Source organism: Phalacrocorax carbo, chromosome 11, assembly GCF_963921805.1.
Source record: "Phalacrocorax carbo chromosome 11, bPhaCar2.1, whole genome shotgun sequence".
In the NCBI taxonomy this organism is placed as follows: domain Eukaryota; kingdom Metazoa; phylum Chordata; class Aves; order Suliformes; family Phalacrocoracidae; genus Phalacrocorax; species Phalacrocorax carbo.
Genome location: NC_087523.1, coordinates 8,882,028 through 8,904,430, shown reverse-complemented (window position 1 = coordinate 8,904,430; position 22,403 = coordinate 8,882,028). Strand labels below are relative to the sequence as shown.

The 22,403-nt window shown below is 51.9% G+C and overlaps 2 protein-coding genes across 4 annotated transcripts in view; one reads left to right on the top strand and one right to left on the bottom strand.

The window, feature by feature from the left end:
* The first annotated feature begins 7,696 nt into the window (after positions 1 to 7,696).
* Positions 7,697 to 14,580, top strand: CD40LG (CD40 ligand). The gene is made up of 6 exons (XM_009511508.2): positions 7,697 to 8,059; positions 9,833 to 9,970; positions 11,186 to 11,231; positions 11,535 to 11,591; positions 11,887 to 11,949; positions 13,942 to 14,580. Exons 1-6 carry the CDS (start codon positions 7,904 to 7,906, stop codon positions 14,310 to 14,312), a joined length of 831 nt encoding a protein of 276 aa, XP_009509803.1. The 5' UTR covers positions 7,697 to 7,903; the 3' UTR covers positions 14,313 to 14,580.
* A 4,520-nt stretch (positions 14,581 to 19,100) lies between these two features.
* ARHGEF6 (Rac/Cdc42 guanine nucleotide exchange factor 6) overlaps positions 19,101 to 22,403 on the bottom strand; it is a 40,837-nt gene continuing 37,534 nt past the window's right edge. For all 3 annotated transcript variants that reach the window (XM_064462931.1, XM_064462932.1, XM_064462933.1), the window contains 2 exons: positions 22,080 to 22,134; positions 19,101 to 21,442 (listed from right to left, as the gene is read on the bottom strand). In XM_064462931.1, the coding sequence (XP_064319001.1) occupies positions 21,302 to 21,442; positions 22,080 to 22,134 (196 nt within the window). In that variant the 3' untranslated portion in view covers positions 19,101 to 21,301. The remainder of the gene's footprint in view (positions 21,443 to 22,079; positions 22,135 to 22,403) is intronic.

Sequence of the window (22,403 nt, the reverse complement as noted above, 5' to 3'; positions counted from 1 at the left end):
GAGCTGCCTCAGTGGCCAGAATTTAGTCCAGGAGGTACCTTCCCACACTGGCGGGATGGTTTCCATAGCACCAGGGTTGTCTTTCTTCTATTTCCACTTCTGCATGCGTGAGTTCCTTCTAATTTTACTAGTGAGGTGATGCTGAGTTGATCTTGCTCAGGTTTCTGTGCACAGGCAGTGGTTCCTACAAAAGAGGTGCTGTCCATCCTTGCCTGGGGGTTGTCCATGACACTGTGGTGGTCGGTGAAACCAGGCAAGTGGGGTCAGAGCTCAGCCCGGACCTGGGCTTTGCACTGCTTCTGGTCATGGCATGGGGGCTGCCAGGCTGGCTGGGGGCTGTCACTTGCTCTTCCCCACCGTGGCTGCCAGCGCGTTGGCTGGTCACACACTAAGCCAGACGTGGGCTCTGTGCTGGCCCTGCTCCCATGGACTGTGGGGTAAGCGGAGGTGGCTGGACCTCGAGGAGACACATGCCAGCCACGGGGGGCTGCTTCCTCAGCTGTGCAAAGGAAAACCTGCATCTGAGGTCTGTTCAGACAGAGATATTCCTGAAACATCAGTGCTTTATGGAAGTTGGACATGCTCTCTTCTTCAGGCAGGGCTTGTCCCTGGCCTGAGCACTAAGAACATTGTTATGTTGGCAGCAGGTTTTGCAGGTTTAGTTTGCTCTCCTCTCGACAAAGCCCTTTGCTCTGCAGCCTGAGGACTAGCCTGAGCCATGCCCATATCCCCGGGGCACAGGGCAGCCGGGCTGCATGTGTGCTTGGCTGCAGGGCTCCTCTGGCATCACCTGTGGCATCACGTCCAAACATGGAGGCCCTTTGTTTTTAGCAACAACTTTCCGGGTGGCTGTGTGCGGCAGGGATGGAGGGATGGATGGGACAGGGAGGGGAGCCTGAGAAGTCAGTAGATGGCAGAGTTGTTTTAGCATCTGCTCTCTGATGTGTCTCTTGCAGGCTCACAGGGATTTTATGATGGATTTGTTATCAAAGCTCATATCAGTGGCCCAAATCTCGGGCCATTGCAGCCTGGCCTAGGACCAAGCTGGGGCTGGGGCTGCCGCAAAACAGCTGGTGGGGGGCAAGCGTTCACACCATCATGCTGCAGCAGCAGCAGGGCTGGCACTGTGCAGGGAGAGGGCTCCTCACGACGCCTACGTCGGCTCAGAGCATCACGGCTTACGGCGCTGAGAAAAAAGGGCTGTGGGTTACCATTGCAGTATCTATTGCATGCCATTGAAGGCAATGCTGCTCTGCCTTTGCATTGCTTTGCAAGAGATTCAAGATCTGTTTTGCTGCCTCCGACCATGTGTGCATCGTCTTGGTTGGGCTCTCAGACTGAGCGTTACTAGAGAGCGTGGCTGCACGTGGATTTCCACCTGAGCACAGATCCCTCCTGCCCTGAGGCGCTGCTTTCTCCATGGGGATGGTTAGTCTCAGGCAGGGGCTGAGGATTTTCTCCCCAGAGCGCTCAGGTCAGAGCAGTGCTCCTTGTCTGCCCCTCACCCCTTTGGCTGCTCACCCTTGCTGGCCGATCTATCACCAGCAGGGTCACTCTCTCTTGCTCACCTTGGGGCCGTGCATGATCCCAGGGATGCCAGTGATCCTGAGGGATAAGCACAGCCTCTCTGGGGATTCAAAGGTCAGCAGGGGGAGAGAGAAGAAATGACAGTGAAGGCTGAAAGGGGATGCAGTGAAGAGCCCCGGAGGTGATTCTCACAGTGGTGAAGAAAGCTCTGTGATGAGAGTCTTATGGAAGTTGATGTATGTAAGGTTTTGAAAAAGATGAGTAATTTGCATCAATATTGCCTTGGCAGGGGGATTGTGGTTTAATGCAGGAGAGAAAGGCAGAAGATTAAATTAGTGACTGCCAAATCAAGTCTAGCAGATTGCCCGTCTCTTGGCAATTTCCAATCAGGATCCCGATGATTTGCTGCAAGATGTGTCAGTGCCACGCAGCCCCGGTGGGATAACCAGGCACAGCTAGCCCGGGGCTCAGCCAGCGCAGGGGCTCACTGCAAACCTCCAGCTGTGGAGGGAAACGCTGTGCAGGACAGCAGCTCACCTGGGTTGTGTCTCACTCACCTCCTATGACAGAATCCACCCAAAATCCTTGGGGTCCCATCCATCCCAGTGCTGCATATGGCATCACCTCCTGAACTTGGTCAAGAGCTGTGAAACCCTCCTTAGGGCACAAAGCAAACCCTGACTTACGGCCGTGTCCCACCTGGGGACCCTCGCAGGGTGGTGGGAGCCAAGGGATGGGTGGCTGTACCATGGCAAGGCTGGGTTTGGCCCCATGGAGCCCAGCAAGTGCTTGGATCTGGCTGCAGTAGCGGCTGCTGGGTGCTCAGCCCCACAGGGTGGGGAGGAATGGCAGGATCCCCCCACTCCTCCCGAGGCTTTTGTTTTGTTCGCAAAGTCCCACACGGATTCAGAAGATGTGGTCCTGGCTGCCTTTCGGTCCCGTCTCAACGGGGTGGGCGGGGGAGGAAGGGGCGATGCAAACGTGATGCCGGGACCCTCCCCACCCACCCCATCGCACTGTGCCGTGGGAGGCAGCCGCTGGCATTGGCAGCCCCGCAGCCTCCCGCAGGTTTTGCTTTTCCCTGCTCCTACCCTCTCCTTTCACAACATGAAAGGGCAGAATCTCGCCCAGGCGTTTCACTGCGGCTTTGATGGTTGCAGGCCCCCGCACCCTGTGCCGGGGAGAGCTGCTTTCAGCACCCGGCTGAGTGCGGGGGGATGCATGGGATGCTCCCGCGCCCTTCCGCTGTGACTCAGGCAGCAGGGGCTTGTTTGGCAGGGCTGGGGCCACGGAGGTCCCAGCACCAGGCTCTATTTTTAGGAAGCCAGGATAACTAGATGCAGTCATGAGAGCAAGAAGTTTCTAGTGCGATTTGTGGTTTCACAGCTTTGGTAAGGCTCAGCACCAGCAGTTTAGAGGCTGGGTGCTCTCCGTGGCTCAGCACAGCAAGGCTGGTATTGCTGCCCAGATGTGCAGCCCAGATGTGGCACAAGAGCCACATGCCCTTCGCGGCCCTCCATCCTCTGTGGGGTCACTGGGGCTTGTTTCTCTGACTTTCCCTGCTCTCCACACAGCTCGATCCCCTTGGCAAAGGCCAGCTCAGGGTGTGTCTGGTACAGCAGGGCAGGGAGGTGAGGAGGGGTGGAGGGAAGGGGGCACAGGGGACAATGGCCCTCAGAGCAGGGTGGCTCAGTGGGACAGCAGCAACCCAGTGCCATCCCCTACAGCTTTCCCATTGCTCTTTGCTGCTCTGGAGGGTGGCAGAGAAAGGGCAGATGTTGCCTCACATCTCTGGGGAAAATGCAGTGGAGATGGCACACTACACCCTGCTCTGATCTACCTGCTGAGCAGCGGGAGCCTGGAGCAGCTCATGTTCATGTCTGCTGGAGCTTGGAACTTTTGCTGACCTCTGCATGAGTGCCTCCATAGCTGAGGGCCATGACGAATGAGGGGGCTGCAGCCTGCCATTACCGCCATAGTGGCTATAACCACCATCTTCTGCTCTTTTCTTCCACAGAGAGAGGTGACCGTAACAAGCCTCAACACCTTCGACTATCCCTGAGGCTTCTTCTTGCTGCTCCAGACTCCAAGAGCTTTCTCTCATTCATACCAAGGTGAAAAATGAACAAACCGCAATGCAACTTTTCCTTCTACAGATGCTGGTGAAGTTTTCTGTGGTGTTCTGGCTATGTCTGTTCCTTCTTCCTCTCCAGTGATGGGGTTGTCCTGGAGACACGAGAGCTCAGAGGATGCAGGAGAGGGAAAAGCCTAAAGAAGTGATAAAGCAAATATGGTGGAAAAGCTCAAATTCCCCTTCTGCCCATGGCCCTGTGCTGAAGAGACTAATTTAGGTTTCTCTCATAGGTTCCCTTCTGCATCCCTCCCACGGCATTGCAGACAAACTCCTTTTGTGACTCAGAATAAAATCTTCTTTTTGAATGTCTTGTCCTTAGTACTGCAGAGCACCCAGCTTTGGTTAATTGTCAAGAGCATGTGGGGTGAGCAGCACATTTTAAAGAACTAGTCATGAAACCACAGCGGGCACCCAAAAAAAACGAAAAAAAAAATCAATCTCTTCTTATCAGCTTTCACCTCGCTGTCTTCAGAAATGCTCCCAGCCTTTGCCAGATCACCGGGGCAGGCAACCGGATATTTTCTCGGTAAACAAAACTCTGAGTGCTGAGTGCAAGTGGAGACAATTTGCTGATCAGCGGAAATACCGCAACTAGGTCAATAGGAATGCAAGTGATGGATCACATTTTCCCATCGTCTCACCCGGAGGTTTTCTAGCTGGAGGAACTGTGCCAGTTTGGGCTCACAAGTGGGTAGTTACGGTTATGTTCAGACGGTTTGGGGGGTGAAAGTAAGCCCTGTTGGTTTCTTGGTGGTGGGCTCATCACCAGGTGAAGGTGTGACTTCACTTTCCCTGGGGTTATCCCATGCAGGCAGACTCTTCCCTCAGGTGTTGGGTCCTCTCTCTGTTGCCCATCGTCCCTCTGGACCATGCCCCTCTTTCCCCAAGGCTGTGTCCCCTCTCTGCTGTGGTGCCCCATGTTCCTACAGCAGCTAAGTGGTCAAGGATGTGCAACCATGCCACTCCCTGGCCCTGGCATGAGGCAATGTGGGTTTTGAGGGTTTTGAGTCTTCCTCCTCATCCCTAGCATCTATGTGAAGCAGCGGGGCAGCAACAGAGTGTGTCCCCAAGGACCACTGGCACAGCACAGCCTGCGGCAGCTCTGTCCTCCAGGCTGCCTGGCTCTGAACAGTAATGGTGATGGGACGGCCCAGCGGGGCCCTACCTTCCCCAGAGCTTGGTCGGCACCTCCTGGTAGAACTGGTCCTACCAGCACTGACTCCTGGCTCGAGCTGGAGCAGCTGCAGGACCTGGTGCTGTGGGGTGGAGGAGGCAGCTCCCCAGGGCTTGCCGGGGTGGTGAGGGGCTGGATTGCTGACATGGAGCAACGGTTTCCTGAAGAGGAGCTGCCAGCCTGCCCTCCCTGCTGATGAACCTCTGCCAGGTTTCCCGCTGTCATATTTTCCACCCAGTTTCTCCCGTCAGGGTGCTGGTGACTAGTAACTCTCAGTTTCCTGGTTTGCAGCACAAGTCAGCCAAGTCTCTGGTGATGTTTTGTGCTGGATACCCAAACCCGGAGCCTTTCCCCATCCTCCTCACCGAACCTGGCAGCCCCTCGGAGGCTGCCGCTGGCTCCAGCCTCCCCAGCAAGGTGCATGCAATGGGGCCAGCGATGCACTCAGTGTTTCCGGCATTACCTACAGGTTCTTCTCATTTCGGCGAAACAGTGACATGTGGCTATCCAGAAACGGCTTTGAGAAGGTTTCGTCTGCCGAGGACAGCCAGGGCTCAGGAATAGCTGTGCAAAACCTTGCTTGCTACTCTCTGCAATGCTCATTGCTGTGGTTTCACACATTATGGGCTGCCTCTCAGTCCCGACACTCAGGATTCGGGGAAAGTAGTAAGTGATGACTTCTCATGTCATTTTTCTTCTCATGTAGAGATTTCCCCCAAATGTGAGTGATAAACTCAGAGGAAACTCTGAAGAGCCTTGGAAAATGCCTGTGAGTGCCCTGGGGCTGAGGCTTTGGGGAGTGGGCACTGATCCCCGCAATGGCCTCGTAGCCCTCAGCTCTGCGGGGTGTCCCTGGGGACGCTCACCATGAAATGGTTTTTGCCTGTGACAAGCTCACAGGGGTGTGGCAGGGATGGTGTGTAGGAGCTCGGTGTCAGATGAGACCCCTGTGAGGAGACCAGGGATGGCCTTTCCAAAGATAATTACAATTTTAAGATAAAAAGGAGTAAATCCAGTGGCTTAGCAGCCCCCACAGGCTGTGTGCAAGCTTGGTCCCATGCATAGCAGGGCTGCAAGCCCAAGGTACTGAGTCCAAAGCCCTGCTGAGGCCAATGGGACCCCCTTTTGCCAGCTAATTCAGTGCACTCCCAGCATTGTTTGGGTCACCCAGCTCCTGCCAGGAGGATGCTCCTGTGGGGGCTGGGAAGCTTTCAGCAAGCTGGAGAGCAAGGCAGTCCTTGGATGGCAAGGGTGCACGGGCAGCCCTCAGGGCATGGGCATCCAGGAGCAGGGACCCCAGGGGCCACTGACTCCTCTAGAAGGTGAAAGTGTCACTGAGGGGCTGGGCCCGTTGCTGGCAGCCCCATCCCAATGCTCCCCTCATCACAAAGGGGACAGTCCTGGCACAGCAAGGGGTCACACAGCTCCAAAGTACCAGCCAGGGCCTCGGCCCCAGGCTGTCCTCTGCTCAGCCACTGAACTGCTGTCCACGAAGACCCTGGTACTGTCCCACACTTGTGATTTGGATGCTATTTTTAGGAACGCGGTGACGTGCCAAGGTCAAACACTGACTTGGTTGCAGACATGTTTGTGCTTTGTTAACAGCTTTTGCACTTGCAGCTGAGAGTGCTCTAACCACACAGGACAGGATGCGAGAGAGTGGGTAGACAGCAAAAGCAAACGCCGGAGTCCATCCTGCAGCGCTCTAAGCAGCCCCGACAAGGCGCTGTGTACCCTCCTCTCCTGGGCTGCTGGAGACCAGCACCACGATAAGCGCCCCACTGCTTTTAGCAGGATCTGACCCTTTATTTGCTGCGTGCACATCTGATAAGAGGATTGCCTTTAGCATGCTGCTTTCAAAACAACTTTACATGATGGTTTGATGACTGCCTTCAAACCAGAGCCCCAGTGCTCCTTGCAGTACGGCCTTGCAGCCCTCCTCCTCTGCACCCCAATAGAAACATAGATTTATCCTCTTTACATGGAAAAAAGGAGTTCTGTTGATTGTTGTAGGCAGTGAGGACCTCTCTGCATTTACCCTGAATTATTGTATCGGTGGTGCATGGCTGCACAAGTGTTGGATGCCTGAAGAGCTCTGAGACAGGGCAGGGAAGGCTCAGGGGCAGGACCTCTGCAGAACCTGCTGCTGCTCCAGAGGTGTGGGGACATGCACAGGTTGCCCAAAGTTGCATGGAGGCGATGCTGGAAGGTCAGCAGCTGGCAGGAGTGCTCAGCACCCCCAGCAGCCTTTCTCATGCTTAGATATATAGATATAGGTAACATGGCTAAGTGGGGACAGGGTCTGAGCATGTTTCTTCCCTTGGGTGCAGGAAGAGCACCTCATTGGGGTACTGACAAAGTTGCTTAAAACTTGACTCTCCAAGCACCAAGGCCTGAAATCCTGCTGACTCTTGAGAAGCATGAAAGCTGTGCCCATGCTGGTGTCCCAATGCCTGTAGAGATGGTCATAAGGATAATCCAGCCTACCCAGGCAGAAACTTCACCCATGGGGAGCATGAGGGAAGACCAGAAACCAGCACAACCCACCTGCCTCAGCCAAGCATCCTAGCTGCAAAATGATCCTTCCCATGAAGGAAACAGAAGGCAAAACCCCTCTCTTCTCCTTTTGGGAAAGAGCCAACTTTCTGAGTGCTTCCTAGCCCCTGGTAGCCCACACTGCAGTTCAGCAGCTCTGTCCTGGGTTTCACAGTCTTCATTTCTTTGAAGATGACTTGCCATGAAACTTTCATCCACAGCAGGAAAAAACACTGAGGCATAGTCTGGAGTGTTTTGAAGGTAAATATGAATATATGGAATAAGAGCATCTCTCTCTGTTTCTGGTAGAACAGTAGGAAAAAGCATGGAAGTGCACAGGAGAAGAAAGCCTAAGCAACCTTTTTTTGTTGTGGGAGACAATAGTGAACAAACCTACCCACTACGAAGAGATTTTTCCAGGAAGTGTAGGTTGCTGCAACCTGTATCCCTTGAGCAGCGGGTGCTCGCACAACAGTTCTCATGCTACTTGCAAGCAGCACATTTGAAGGAGCCCCAGCAAACGTGCACGGAGGATGAACGGACCCTACAGCCCTGAGACACCCCGACCCATGAGCAGCACCTCACCCAGCACGATGAAAATGTTCATGGGCTTCCTCGCTGTATTTATTGTAGCACAGACGATTGGGACTGTACTCTTCTGTTTGTATCTTCACATGAAGATGGATAAGGTAAGTGTAGAAAGTAAAGTGTCTCTGCTGGACTGCTAACATGATTTGTCTTCAGCCATGGCAAGATGTGCTCACCAAAAGGATGAACACGGTAGAAGATGATGCTGGCCACTGTATGGATGCGGGAATGGCATTTATTACACCTATGTTCTCATTTCTGCTTTTATTTGCCACTGAGATATACACCAAGGAAGAGATCTGTTACCTTCATTAACAAAACAAGAATGGATTAATCCAGAAGAGCTGTAATAGCAAATCTGTCTGCCGATGGCCAGTCTGGGGAGAGGAGAGTGTGGCTTAAAGACACAAATGGCTATTTTAGGGTCATTGGTGGTTTTCTGGTGCCGCAGCACTTGGCAGCGCTGTGATGCTAAACGCAAGGATGAGGGGTCCAGAAATGACGTTTTATTAGTGTTTGCATGTATGAATTTTACCAACATCTCACTTCAGATGATGTCTTTCTGTTCAGGGAAGAAAAGAGTGGATCTTAGTACTTTGTCTTTTTTTGAGGAGACACAGTATCAGTGATTTTGTCCCATACTTGGGACAATATTTACCAAAAAATTACAAACTATAAAGCTGGTTTTGAGGTTGCATGACTGCAGCTGCACTGCACGATGCTTAAAATCACCAATCTAAAGCTACTTTCATCCAAACCAGAAAAGAGTACCAGCTAAAGAAATGTGTCTAAAACTCAGAATGAGTCGTCCTTACCAGATACAACGATAAGATCGTCATTACTGATTTCTAAACGTGTTGTCTCAACTTAAATTGAAATTCTGATCTTCAAGGGTAGAGGGCAAACCCTGAGCTAAAGGGTCTTAAAAGTCAGGGGGATAGAGGGGGACTTTGCCGCACAGAGGCTGCAGCCTGGGGTGAAGGGGCGAGTAGAGGGTCCCCAGCAGAGTGAAATGCGCCCGCACGGGGCTGTAGCAGAGGATCAGAGGCAGCCAAAAGGCAGTCACGGGTGGCAGGAGGATTTCAGATGCCTTGAGAGCTCACAGCAGGGCTCCAAACCCAACCGTCTGCATCCCAGCACTGCCTGCGACTGAGCGCTCTGCCAGGCTGTGCGTCCTCATGTCCGACTGCACCTCTCTTTACTGTTTAGCCAAATGTAATGTTTTTACAAAAAAAAAAGGTGTAATTTCAAAAATCAGTATTTTTTTAAATATATCTATACGTTCTTTTATTAGCTTTCTGATTTTTTTTAGCCTGAATCTCTTGGCAGAATTCAGCCCTAACACACAAGTCCTTTTGGTCTCTTGGCAGCTCTTTCAGTCGATAAGCTAGCTGAAAAAATGAAATGCCACCCCGCACAGGCAGGGCAGCGCAGGGCTGAGCGAGCATCCTGGCTGCCTGCTGGGGCAGCAGCAGTGAGCCCTGAGCCACTTGCTGAGATTTCTGTGCTGCTGTCTATAAATGCAGGTGGATGGATATTTGCCACGTGCCTTTTGGAAAAGGCAGAATGGGTCATTTAACCTGATTATCATGTTGATAGAAAATGAGAAGAGGCTCCTGAGCAATCCTCCTCTCATCCAGCGTTGCCAAGCAGGGTCAGCCCCGTGGGTGCGATTCCCGGCAGATGTGGGTACAGATGCTGTGCTGGGTGGCTGTGGAAGTGGTTGGTACCCACAGTGGGTCTGCCCTGATTATCCCCATGCTGGACAGCAAACACTGAGCTCTCCAGGCTGCGATACAGCATAGCTCTGCTGCTTGTGGTCCAGCTTTCTCAGTAGCATCCCACTCACCCTTTCTTCTCTCCCGCCTTGGCAGATGGAAGAGGTGTTGAGCTTAAATGAAGATTACATCTTCCTGAGGAAAGTGCAGAAATGTCAGACAGCAGAAGGTCAGAAGTCAACATTATTGGACTGTGAAAAGATTTTAAAGGGCTTCCAGGACCTCCAGTGCAAGGTACACTGCTGTTAGGCGGATAAAGACCCTTCTGAAGGTGGAGTGGGGCTCCCAGGCACACACACAGTTTCACCCAAAGCTTTTTTTAAAACCATGGGTGCCCTTTACCTTGAGGCTGCGTAGTACACACCCTTTTTTACACTATATTCTTTCTCCACTACATTTTTCCACTATATTGACATCAGCAAAAAATCTCATCCTTTTTTTTTTCTCAGAATGGTGTTGGTCAGAGCATGCCCAGCTGCGGCATGCTGAGGGATTTGCAGCAGGAGGGACAGAGCCGCAGCCGCCCTGGGTCTGCACTTTGATCCTGGTCTAAAAAATGTTGACTTTCTGCAAGTCTGGCACCTTGCTCAGATTCTGTGCCAAGTGCCTGTGAGGACGCTCGCAGCCGCCTGCTGCTGGGAGCACCTTTACACCCACTTTGCCCAGGTGTCGATGACGGTGCAAGGCTCAGGCCGGGCAGCATGGCTCCTGCCATCTGCCGAGGAGGAAGACGATGCTGTGCAAATGCCACCCTGTGGGCTCAGGGACGGCACCTCCAGCTGGTCAGCTCCTCACATTTGGGTGCAAAAGAGCCATTCTGCACTGTGATGTCCTCCCAGAGTGCCTGAGGGCTGCCCTGCCATGGATGAGGTGCTCGCAGCCCCCTCAGCCATTGAATTCGCTGTTTAAGTGGGGCTGTGCTGGCCAGAGCAGGCAGGAGAGGGGCATTTCTTCCTCATTGTCAGTGCCCAATGGCATCAAATGCCTCAGCTAAACTTTCAGGTTTGCATCAGTACCCAAATGACAACAGAAAATTGTGTCTGCTCAGCAGTCCTGAAAACCCCATCTTGTTGGGACAGGGATGGGCCCAGCTTGCTACAACTGGGCTTTCTGACATGGTTTTAAAAGAAAAGGAGATGGGTTTTTGTTTCTTTTTTTTTTTTTTTCTCCAAATAATCTTTCCCCATCACATCATTTTAATTGCATAAAACTAAGATCATAAACCCTACAAACCCCCTTCTGCAAACAGCCAGTCAGCCCATGGCTGTATGTGATGCTGGGGAAGGTGTTGGAGAGGCTCTGTGGTTTTGGGTACCCTCTGCCAAGAGCTGTCAGGGCCAAGCAGCACCAACCTGCGTGATGCCCAGAGCATCCTTTACACAGAGGCTTTCAAAATTGTTGATTTGTACATCTTTAAAAAAAAAAAGTATGTTTTTTGTGTTCTTTCAGGATGGAGGAGCCAGTAAAGGGCAGCCCCAGTTTGAAATGCAGAGAGGTGAGTTTCCTGGTGCTGCCAGCACACACATCGCTTGCTGGGGCAGGAGGAGTAGCTTGGCTGGGGAAGGGGCTTCCTTCACCCTGCAACAGCCCGCTGGTTCCCCAGGGCATGGCATGGAGGCAGGGGACAGGGTCAGGGTTTGGAGCATCCCCATGGGGTAGGACTGTGCGTGGCATGGGGCTGGCAGATCGGGGCACTGGGCATGGTTGTCTCACCAGGGCAGGTGGCTCTGGGTGCTATGTTACCTGAAGTCCGTGAAAATTAATCCAAAATTAAACCTGTGGCTTTTTTGCATTGCAGGCCATGCACACCATGAATATCCCCATTTGATGCACAACAATGAGACATCTGTGGAAGGTAAGGGGTGGGCACATTGAGGTCCTGTTCCTGCGGTGGGCAAGGTGGCACGGTCTCCTCTGCAGGCTTTATCCATCAGAGGGTCCCCCTCAAAGGCGACTGAGTGTCGTTGCTGAGCAGAGGCCTCCTAACTCAAATCTGGGGACTTTGGAGACAGTGCCTCTGAACTGGATTTGACCCACAGAGAAATACCAAGGGTGGGAGGTGCCATGGCCTCTGCAGAGGAGCTGTGCTGCCCGGGGAGGGGGGCAGTGGGTACCAAGGCATCAGTAACACTGTCCTTTCCAAATTGCAGCAGAGAAGAGGCAGCCGATTGCAGCCCACCTGGCAGGTCAGAGGAGCAACAAGACAGTCTCAGGTAAGACAGACCCACTTGACACTGCCTTGGCCAGGGAGCCAGCAAGGCATGGCACTGTGCATCCCCCAGCGGGGCCTTGCAATCCTGCCCCGTGTCTGTGTAGGGCCAGGGACCGGGACAATACAACTCCAGGATGAGACCGTGCCCCCAGACCACAGCGAACCTCCCAGTGGGCACGTCACCACGTGTGCCTGTGCCGCATGGGGTTCACGCATCCCATGCCGGCTGTCCTCAGTAGCCTTATATATGCCTTCCTAGAAATGTACCTCAATGGCTTAATCTTTATGGTGCTTTTTATGAAGGGAAAACTATTTCCCTTTGTATCTAAGTAAACCAATCTCTCACTTCTCTTTTGGACTCAAAACACAATGCTTTTGTTCTCCTGGCCGTGTCCTGCTGGGGCGGCTGCTGCAGGAGGGCTCTGCTGGCATAGTGTATCTGCCAATCTAATGATGTTCTCACCTGTAGTGGTCCTGGCAGCCATATAGGCTGGCTGATACTTTGCATTCACAACATAGATAGCTCCAAACTGATCCTAGCAAGCTGCACTTATTCACAGCCATGGCCACATTAGGTTTGCGAAATGCCTGTGAGTCCGTTCGCATTTGTGCATCCCTCTGCACAGACCACGCTGCTCTCGCGGCTCCGTCCCCCAGCATAGCCTCAGCTAATGGATGTCCTGCAAGAGCAAGGATTACTGAAGCAAGTGAGAGCTTGCAAGGTCAATTTCAATCTAGCAAGGATTTCACAATCTGAGCATGTGTGATTTAATTCTGGAGTAACTGCCAGTAATCGGCAACTGCTCTTTCCATCTCTGACGCAGCATTTCACCCAGAGCTCAGTCTACCTGTGGAAAGCTTAGTGTTAGATAAGATCAAAGAAGCGAGAAGCTTGCTGCACTTTAAAACTCCCTGCTTAAGCATTTGTTGAGCCTATACAGCAGGGTGAAATTGCCCAGAGAGCAGCAGCTGCCTGGAGCTCAGCTCCGTGCCTCAGCAGTTGGGCACAGAGGAAACGTCCCTGTGGGATGCACAGGCAGGGACCGCAGGCTGTGTGGCTCCCCCAGCACCACACGTGCTGCCCCACTGTGGGGACTGGGACCCTGGGCTGGGACAGTCGAACGCGTTATTGCCCATGGAGCTGGGTTGCTCATCCCTAATGCTCTCGCAAGTGTCTCTGTAGGCTGGGGAAGGTGGAAGTCATAGCTGAGCTCAACCCCTATGGCCGTGGTTTGCTGGTCTCTGTATTGACTTATCTGTACCAACGCCAGCAGAAGTGTGTGCTCATGAGCTACTCCCGTGACACCGATAGTGCCCCAACAGCCATGCCAGTAGCAGGTCTATGTGAGCAGTGGTGCTGGTTGTGGGAGGCAGCACTTGCCATGTAAAACCCTTCCAGCTCTGCTCCCTGTCAAGGACCAAACCTCTGGGACAATTATTTTTGCACTTCCTTGGTGAAGTCTCACCTTGTCCAGAGGCCAAGTGGAGGAGGGACTTTGGAGGAAAGGCAGCACCTAGTTTGGAAAAACTATGTGCCCTGTGATGGGTGCCTCTGAAGATAGGAGCTGCAGTGTGTTTTGACATTGTTCTGAGGGCTCGGAGGCTGTGCCACTGAAAGCTGTGGAGATAGCAGTCCTACAGGGGCCGGCACGGGGGTGTTTGGCCTGTAGTAACAACTGTGCGCAATCCTCCACCCTAATAATTTCCACTTGGTTGGGTGAAGGAAGCAAAATGCTCCTCCGCTTGCATAATCTATTCAAGAGTGTCAACGCCAGTGACCAGAAACATGGGTTAAACGTGTCCTGGCTGCGGGGAAGGGAACCCTGCTTCTCTGGGCTAGGGATGGTGTCCTGGGGTGGTCAGGACCCACCCCCACACCCCACAGCAGACACAGGCTGTGATGCCAAATGTCTGTGGGGTGTTCCCCCAAAATCAGCCTGCCAAACTGGATGTCTCCTTCTCCCAGCTCATCTGCATTGCTTTCCTCCTACAGTGCTAGAGTGGAAGACAACGATGTATGGCCCCATGAACAACAAATTGATATCCTACCAGGAGGGGAAACTGAAGGTGAAGGAAGCAGGGCTCTACTACATCTACTCTCAAGTCAGCTTCTGCACCAAGGCAGCGACTTCGGCACCCTTCACGCTCTATATTTATTTGTATCTCCCCATGGAAGAGGACCGGCTCTTGCTGAGGGGACTAGACACACACAGCACCTCTACACCTTTCTGTGACCTCCAGTCCATCCGGGAGGGAGGCGTCTTCAAGCTCCGGGAAGGCGACATGATCTTTGTCAACGTGACAGACTCAACGCGAGTGAACTACAGCCATGGCAGCACCTACTTTGGCATCTTCAAGCTGTAGTGAGGAGGGGGCTGCCCCAAGGTGGGGCCCAACCCGACTTTGTTGAGTGAAGTGGCTTTCCCTGTTTCCCGTATTTATGTTCCTCTGCCTCTTTGGTTGTATATTTTGTTATTTATTAATGGGGGCCAAGGGGCCCTGAGAACACAAGTGGAACAAAGTTTGAAGCTGTAGTTGTTCGCACTTTGCTTTTTTCTTTCATTGCCAATGGTTTGGTACATGCTGGTGTTGTGTGTCTGGGTCCACCATGCTCTGTGTGCCTGGCAGGGTGGATGTCCCCGTTATGTCACAAGAGCTTTATTTAGCAAACTCTACCATCAACGTTTCTTTCCTAACAACGTAGGATGGCTCAGGGCACTCCAGACAAGCTAGGTTCATACATATCTCCCATACCGATCTGCTTACAAAACATAAATGGAAAAACATTAAAAGGCTTAGGAACGTCTCCTCTAAAGGGATCAATCAGCCAAGCGTTGTCCTTACGTGTTAGCTGCTGGTGATGCATCGTTGCCACCCTAACTGTCTGCTTTCTCTTGAGAACCCCCTTTTTTCCACCCATGCCTATCTATGAAACTCAACCAGCCTTCTTGCTTAGGGTGATGCTGCCTTGGCCAGGTTCACGGTCGGTGACAATTGCCCTGCATCAGAGGGAAGATCAGTGGCCATGGAGGGGCTGTGGATTTCAAGCCAGAGTGTGGGTAAGGCACCAGCGGTGCTCTGCTCTTGGTTGCCCAAATCCACTTGCCAGACTGTCCTCCTCTCACCTCTGCAGGTAGAGGACCCTCTGCCTGTGGACCGTTTCACCCCCCTGTGGATAGGGAGTTGGCCACCACCACCAAATTTGGACCTGCCTCCTCTCCTGAGACCCTTCCTACCCTAGAACGAGGACCAGGAAAGCACAGGGGTGGCAGCACCAGCTGTTTCTTCCCAGGTGCTCCAACATGCATGTGCAGAGCATCTTCTGGCTGTCCTCAGTGAGGACATGCCCACAGAGGCACTTTTCCAGGAGCATCAGGAGAGGAGAACTGTGCAGACGGGCAGGATGCCCTCTTGGGCAAAGGGTACCTGAGTGACACTGAACATTGGGGTCTCCCCAAAGCTGTTCTCCAGCTTGGCCTGCAGGGAAGGTGAGCTAAGCAACAGCAGGGCACAAGGATGTTGATACAGCATTTTTTAAAAGCATCTAAAGATGCCAAAGGTGGCAAGCTTGGAGCAATTTGTTATAGAGGTCACACTTGTTGGAGTGCAAAAGTGTGGCAATACTCCTGGAAGCCAACAGGTTTGCAAGTGGAAGAGCTTTCAGATTTGGGCAGTCCTTAGGGTTTGCTTGGCTGGAGGCTGCAGGTCTGGCCCTAACACAGTGCCCGAGTGCCATCACTGCTGGGATGGACAGGACAGTCTGCACAGCTCCTTATGGTGCTAGGTGCCTGGCATGGCCCCCTCCCAAGGTCAGTAGAGGAGAGATCACAGCCAGTGTAGTTTGGTTATAATTTAATACGTATTTGTTGGCTGTTCTCCAAAACTGCCTAACTTCATTAGGGAATGGACCACTCTTGTCTGACACCATGTATAAAAAGTATTTAACTAAAACCTTCTTATATTCATGAACAGAGAGGGACTATGGGCCAAGGGATGGCGCATGGCCATAGCTGTGTTTTGCAGGATATTTCAGTGTTCATGGTTCCCCCTTCCCAACTGTGGAGTTCTGTCCACTGTCACCCTACAACTAATATATCTTCTGAATTAAGAGATAGGGTGCTTTGTATGCTTTGCAGACTGCCTAGCCTTTTCAGCCCCAGGCTGGGATTTCCCGGGGTCCTGCCTGGGGTCAGGGGACCAAGAGGGCAGCAGGGTCCACAGTGGGAACAGCCAGTCCCAAAAGCCTCCAGGGACAGCCATCCCACCCCGTTCTTTGGGGCATGTTGGGGTGCCAGGTCTGGGCATCACCAGGGGCATTTTGGCTGGAAGAAGGAGCAGGGACACACACACCCCCACACACCCCGCCCTGGGAGGCTCCCAGCACAGCTGTGGAGCAGAGGGGTGGGGTCTAATTTATGGGGTTTTAGGACACCTGGCTGGAAGAGGTTTAGTCTTGCCTGCCCTAAGGGCATGGAGCCTGCCAGGATGTCTCTGCTCGGTGGGATGGATGCTGTGCACGGAGGGAGTCTGTGGCCACTGCACACGTGGCAGCAGGGGCTGGGTGGCCACTTCCAGCCGTGGTGTGGGTCTGACCGTATCCCTGCCACTGCCAAAATCCAGCCAGCCCCTGCAGGCTGGGCCCATGGAGGCAGTGCTGGCGTGGCTGGAGACCCCAGACTTCCATGGGGAAGTGGAAGTGCCTGGCTGTGGCGGGAGTGCGGGTGGGAGCCACGGGAGAAACAAAAGCTGATGCCAAGTAACATGGTCTGAGAAAGGGGGAAAAGCCAGCTGGGAGGGAGTGGATAGGAAGTGTAGGGGGGAGCACATGTGTGGCCACTTCTGGGTGCCCAAAACCTTGTGGAGCAGCAATGAGGGAAAAACGCGATCAGCGCATGTCCCTCACACACACAGCCCCCTGCAGCCCACCAGCTTTGGTTGCTGGAAGCACCTGCCAGAGGGTTTGGGCCAGGCCGCAATCCCCAGCCCAAACCACTGAGAGGGGACCTGCAAGCTGCAAATCCATGGAGAAATAGATTTTCATGCATGGTTGGGGGAAACAATTAAAGAGGGGAAAAGGAAACAACAAACAAACAAAAGGCATAAAACAGCTCAATAAATTCTGCAGCAAGAGCAGCAGATGCAAACTGCCACTTCCCCTGCCCGTGGTGCTGCCTTTCCCAGGGCTTTTGTTTCTTGCCTCTGTTTCTTTGCTTGCCAAAAATAGCCCGTGGGATTCAGACATGAGGTAGCGCGTGGGAGGGGAGGAGATGCAATTGCTACCATCCAGCTGTGGCCTTCTCCTGAACGGCTTTGCTCTCCTCCCTGGCCCCTGCCCAGTGCCGCGGCAAGCGCAGGTTTCCTCTCCCCGCGGAAAGTTTGAAGGTTGTCAATACATTGATTTTTCCCTTGACGTGGGGCCTCCCTGTCACTTCTTGGGCTGTGAATTTTATGGTGTCTGAACTGATTTTTTTTATCTCCTTACTGAGTAAAGAAGGGAGAAGGGGATGTCAGGATGATGAGTACATGGGGGACATCAGCAGGACTGGCACAGGGTGGGTCATGGATGAGCAGCAGCAGGAGCAAGCAGTGCCATGGTCATCTGCTGGGAAAGGTGCTTGCATGGCTCAAGACACACTGAACTCACTGGCAAATGTATATTTCTTTTAGTTTTGTATATGAAATGAGATTTTGGTTTGTTGATTTTATCAAAAAAAATGTTGTGATGCTGGTTTCAAAGCAGGGTCTCGCCAGCTTGTGCTGCTGAGCTCAGGGCTGCCAGACAGCAGGAGCATGAGAACAGCTGTCTACGTGCTGCGTGGCTGTGCACGGTGGCTGCTCGGGCGACAAGCCTGCCCTCGCACCTCTGTGCGCTACTTCGGACTTGCTTTTTATCCCTGTCCCCAGTTCAGCACTGTGTGCCTGGCTGCCAGCCTTGCCTTGGTACCCCTCGCTTGGTGCCCGCCCTTTCCTCTCCTCAGGGCAGGGACCTCATCGGCAGGTTCTCCAGCTCTTTCTAGGAGCTGCCACCACCTCTTCTAGGAAGCCAAACCCGTTGCAGGAACCCCTGCCTGGGGGCAAGGGAGACTTCTCCTTCTGGTTTGGGCTTGGGGGTACTTGTGCCATGGAGCAGTGCTGCACTGGGGCAGTTGGCAGGAGCAGCCCCCTGCAGACGGGCACCTCCAGGGCATCCCCAGCTGCGGCAGTGCTTTGGGCTGTGCAGGTTAAGCTGGGGGGTGGGTGGGTTCTGATTTTTCACACTGATGGTCATTTGGAGCCATTTGGAGGATGTGGTGCTTCCTGTGTTGGAGCTGGGTCGTGCAAGGGGGCTGTTTGGGATCTGGTGTAAGACAAGAGTCCCTGTATTTAGTGGGAGAGCAGGAAGGAGGGTCTCTGGTTAAGGCCTGGATCTGGCTTCATGGGTACCCAGGTGTAGAGATGCTCCCTCCAAAATGAGCCTGGGGAACACCTCCTCCTTGCCCTTCCACCCAGTGCAGGCTCTGGATGCAGCTCTGCAATAATTGCCCGAAACACCACTTGTGCCTGAGGCCAGTGTTTCTCTTCTGCTTGCTCTTTTTCCCTCTCTGACTGCTGTGTTTGGGGAGGTAGAGCAGGGTCTGGTCCTCATGCCCTTGAACTTCCCACTTTGGCTGTGGACTGAGAGTATGGCTTGTCTCTACCAAAGAGTTAAAAATACCAGCATGCAGGAGAGATCTTGTCCAAGTGGTAGACCAAAGGAAATCCTGTCACCACACCTAATCTCCAGAAAAAAAAAAAAAACACAAGCTAACTAAAAAAAAAAATCTCAAACAGGCAGGAAGTCACTTATCTACAGCAACCCACCAGTGCAGTGCAGAGCAGCTAGTTCTCCATGAAGCATCCTTGTGAGCAGAGTGCAAGTGGGGCTTGAGGGATGGAAATGCATCTCCTTCCCCTGGGAGCAGGTGCCATCACTGTTGCAGATCTGGGTGATGGTGGGAGCAACAGCTCAAGTGCCCAGCATCATCATTTTTACCAGTATCCCTGCCAGCATCAAGTAAATCAAAGGGTGGATGATGCAGCCATGGGCATTTTGAGCAAACCAGGGATGCCCAAAGCAAGCCCTGGCTTTGGTTTCATGGCAGAAACAAAGGAAGCAGCACTGAGAGCTAAGAAGCAATTTTTATCTTCCTTTATTTGTTGAAAATGTCAATTAAAAAACTGTTGAAAATAAAAACATGTTAGAAAAGTTGAACTTGCATAAGTAGTTACAGTAAATAAACCTACATGACAAAGACAAACTGGAAGGCAGCTGACACAACATCCATCTAAAGACAGACTCACTAGAACCTATTTACAAAGCACTGTAAACAAAGTAAATATGGAAACATTGCTGTCCAACCGGCATGGCTTCTTTTCCTTTTATTTTATTTTCTTGTCTTTTTTGGCTTCTAGCTCTTGACAAATGCTTGATCCAGCATGTCCCAGTGTGCCCTCCATCACATTACATCTTACAAACATGCATATGTACACAGCACAGGTTTCAACTAAACTGGGGGGGAGCAGGGAAATATTTTCACCCTCTCCTAGGAGCGTAAACGGCCCTCGGTTTGCTTCCTTGCACTGGCTGCACATCGTGAGCCTGGTCCCCAGCCCGCCTGTGGGCAGGCAGCACCAGACACCGCAGGGCTGCCTGGGGACAGCATCCCAGAACAGCAGTGCGAGCTGCTCAGCACGCAGCAAAGGTGGTTATCCTGGAAAATGATTAGCTGGCACAGAGGGCTTGACTGCTAACCAAACTGCTCACCTGCGTGCCTGGGCGGGGATGCAGAGAGCTGCCGTCCGGCGGGGACGCTCTGGAGATGGCAAGTGTAGCCAGAGCAAAGAAGACCTCTGTTTTGTCCTAGAAACAGCTTAGACTTAAAGAGGGGGTTTTTTTACACACCTTGTGCTGTTTTTGAGTCTAGCTCTCCCCAAACACCATTTGCTATGTGCTGGCTAAATTTTAATTGCAAGGGGGGAGTTGTAATTATTGCCTGTATTATGTCCTTCATGACCAAGGTAATGGTATGACTGTACTGAGCTGCGGTGTGTCTGCACACCCGGGGACCATGCTGCCCTGTGATATACATAAGGCTTACCATTAACAGAATGTTACTTTTATAACGCTGCTAAGGAAGGAACAAAAACATCACTTCTAAACTAGGGTATAACACCAAATGAGATGAAGATAGCCGATACATATGCATGTTGCCTGTGTGCTGTGTTCGAGGAGCTGCGCAGGGATCTGGAAGGGTGTTGCACATCCTTGCCCTAGGAGCATCCCAGCTCTTGCCAAAGCATAAATAGTTTTCCTATCCCAAGAGAAAGTTCCTTTTTCATAGCAGAAAGCCCCTTTGGGGCAACGGGGGAGAAGTGGCCGTTGGCTACGTTCCCAGCCTTTGGCAAGGAGAGATGGAGAGCCTCGTGGGCAGAAGGGAGCAGGGAACCAACACATTTGGGGGTTGTTTTTGTTGTCAAGCAGTGTTTACATTTCATACAGAGAAAAGCATGTCCTGCAAGGGGAAGCACAGCAAAACTATAAACTCATACAATAGCTGGACACTCAATGTGAAAACAAAGCAGGGGGTAGGACTTATTGGTCATGCATAAGAAAAGGGATGGGGGGCAGAACAGCAGTTACCTGTTGTGCTAATCACGAGCTGTTAGGAGGCAGTACTGTGCAACATACCTTCCCATGCACTCTGACAGGTGCTCCAGATCTGACTTCCCCAAGGAGTTCAAATGTCTTCATGTTAATTGCACATTTTAATCAGTATCAAGGCCACACGGGAACCACAGTATTGCTGGGCTCTAGTTCGCTACAGTCAACTAATGGGGAAAAAGAAAGTGAATGGGAAAAGCTTCCCCAGTTGTGATTATCTGAAAAGAGGAGCATGGTGCTTTTTGGTTTCTGCTCAATGCCACCTCAGTAATGTTTTCATTCAATAAATAGGTACCGGTGCTTTTGAAAAGAATGAAAGCATTAAAAAGTGCTTAAGCTTCCTCTAGGAAACTGCTGCCAAACCCTTTGGTGAGCGGCAATCATTAGCAGAGTTTGTATTTGCTCCCAGTAGCAGGTACGATGAGGTATTAGTTGCTGCAGATGAATTGTGAATCATGGACCGCTTGCTTACTGGTTTAGTTGTGATCGACTGTTTCTGGTTTATTTCCTTACTGAATGGAAGAAAAACTATTTTTTTTCTCTATGACTTTTTTTTTTGTAACAAAATTCCCAAACCCAACAAAATAAGGAGCAAGAAGAGGCAAAGGATCCAGTTCTGCTTCCCAAAAAACACCTGAGGTCACACACCACTGCCAGCAGCTTTTCCCCAAATTCAGGCGATCAGGGATGACTTGCGCCCCGTGTCCTCCCTGCCACACTCGTCTGTCTGCTTCAGCAGCCTTCTAACCAGCTTCTCCAAGTCCCTCCTGGATTTAAGCTCTTCCTCCAAACACTGTTTCATCCTTTTGTTCTCCTGCAAGGCGGAAAATAAAGGAATAAGGACGCAGTTAATGCCCACGCACTTCACACAATGAGGTCCTTCCATGCCCTGACTGTCGGGTGGCTTGGAGGGGATGCCATGGACATCTAACAGGTCACTACCGGCTTGTGAGGATGAATAACATGGGTTACTTGTGGTCCAATCCACTCAAGCAGAACCTTACCACCTTACAGACCTGCACAAAAGTCCCAGTGACTTTGAGCAGGCAGAACCATCCTCCTGGAAACCTAATTTTAGCCTGGGTTGGAGGACCCTGTTCTCCTGGGGTGGTCTCTCCCACCTCCAGCCTTGGGGCTGGACGGAGGGGGATGTATTTCTTCCAAGTCTAGAAGAATCGATACCCACCAGACCCCTATAAAATGAATAGTCAAGTTGAAAGAGCGGGGAAGTTTTATGTTACAACAAAGACCAAATACTCCTTCCCTCCTGCTGGTTCTGGTGCTCAAGCGGCTGCATGGCGAGCTGATTCAGGGAGCTAAACCAGAAGAAAACTAATGCTGATTTGGGGAGCTGAAGGATTGCACCGGCATCGGCAAGACTTTTCCTGGGCACCAACCGGTCAAAGACAACAACCCACTGCAGCCAGCGGAAACAAAACCACTCAAATTACCTGCTTCAGTTCTTTGACTTCATCTTTCAGTGCATAAACTGTGTCAACAAGGCTCCTGCAAAAAGAAATAAAAAAAAAAAAAAAAAAGAAATAAAGAGAGCTGGAGTGCAGCAGAAGAGCAGCAGCATAGGAGCTTTCACGAGGGAGGCACTGATGGGGAAGGTGCTTCCAGCTTCTGCTTTCCATCAGGTTGCAGCTATTGCTGCTGCCCATGAAGGGACTCTGGAAACAGAGCCCAAAATCAAAAGCTCAAAAAAAAAAATCTGAAAACTCAAGAAAAATAATGTAAAGATAGCAGAACAAGGTATCAACAAAGGCCTGTGG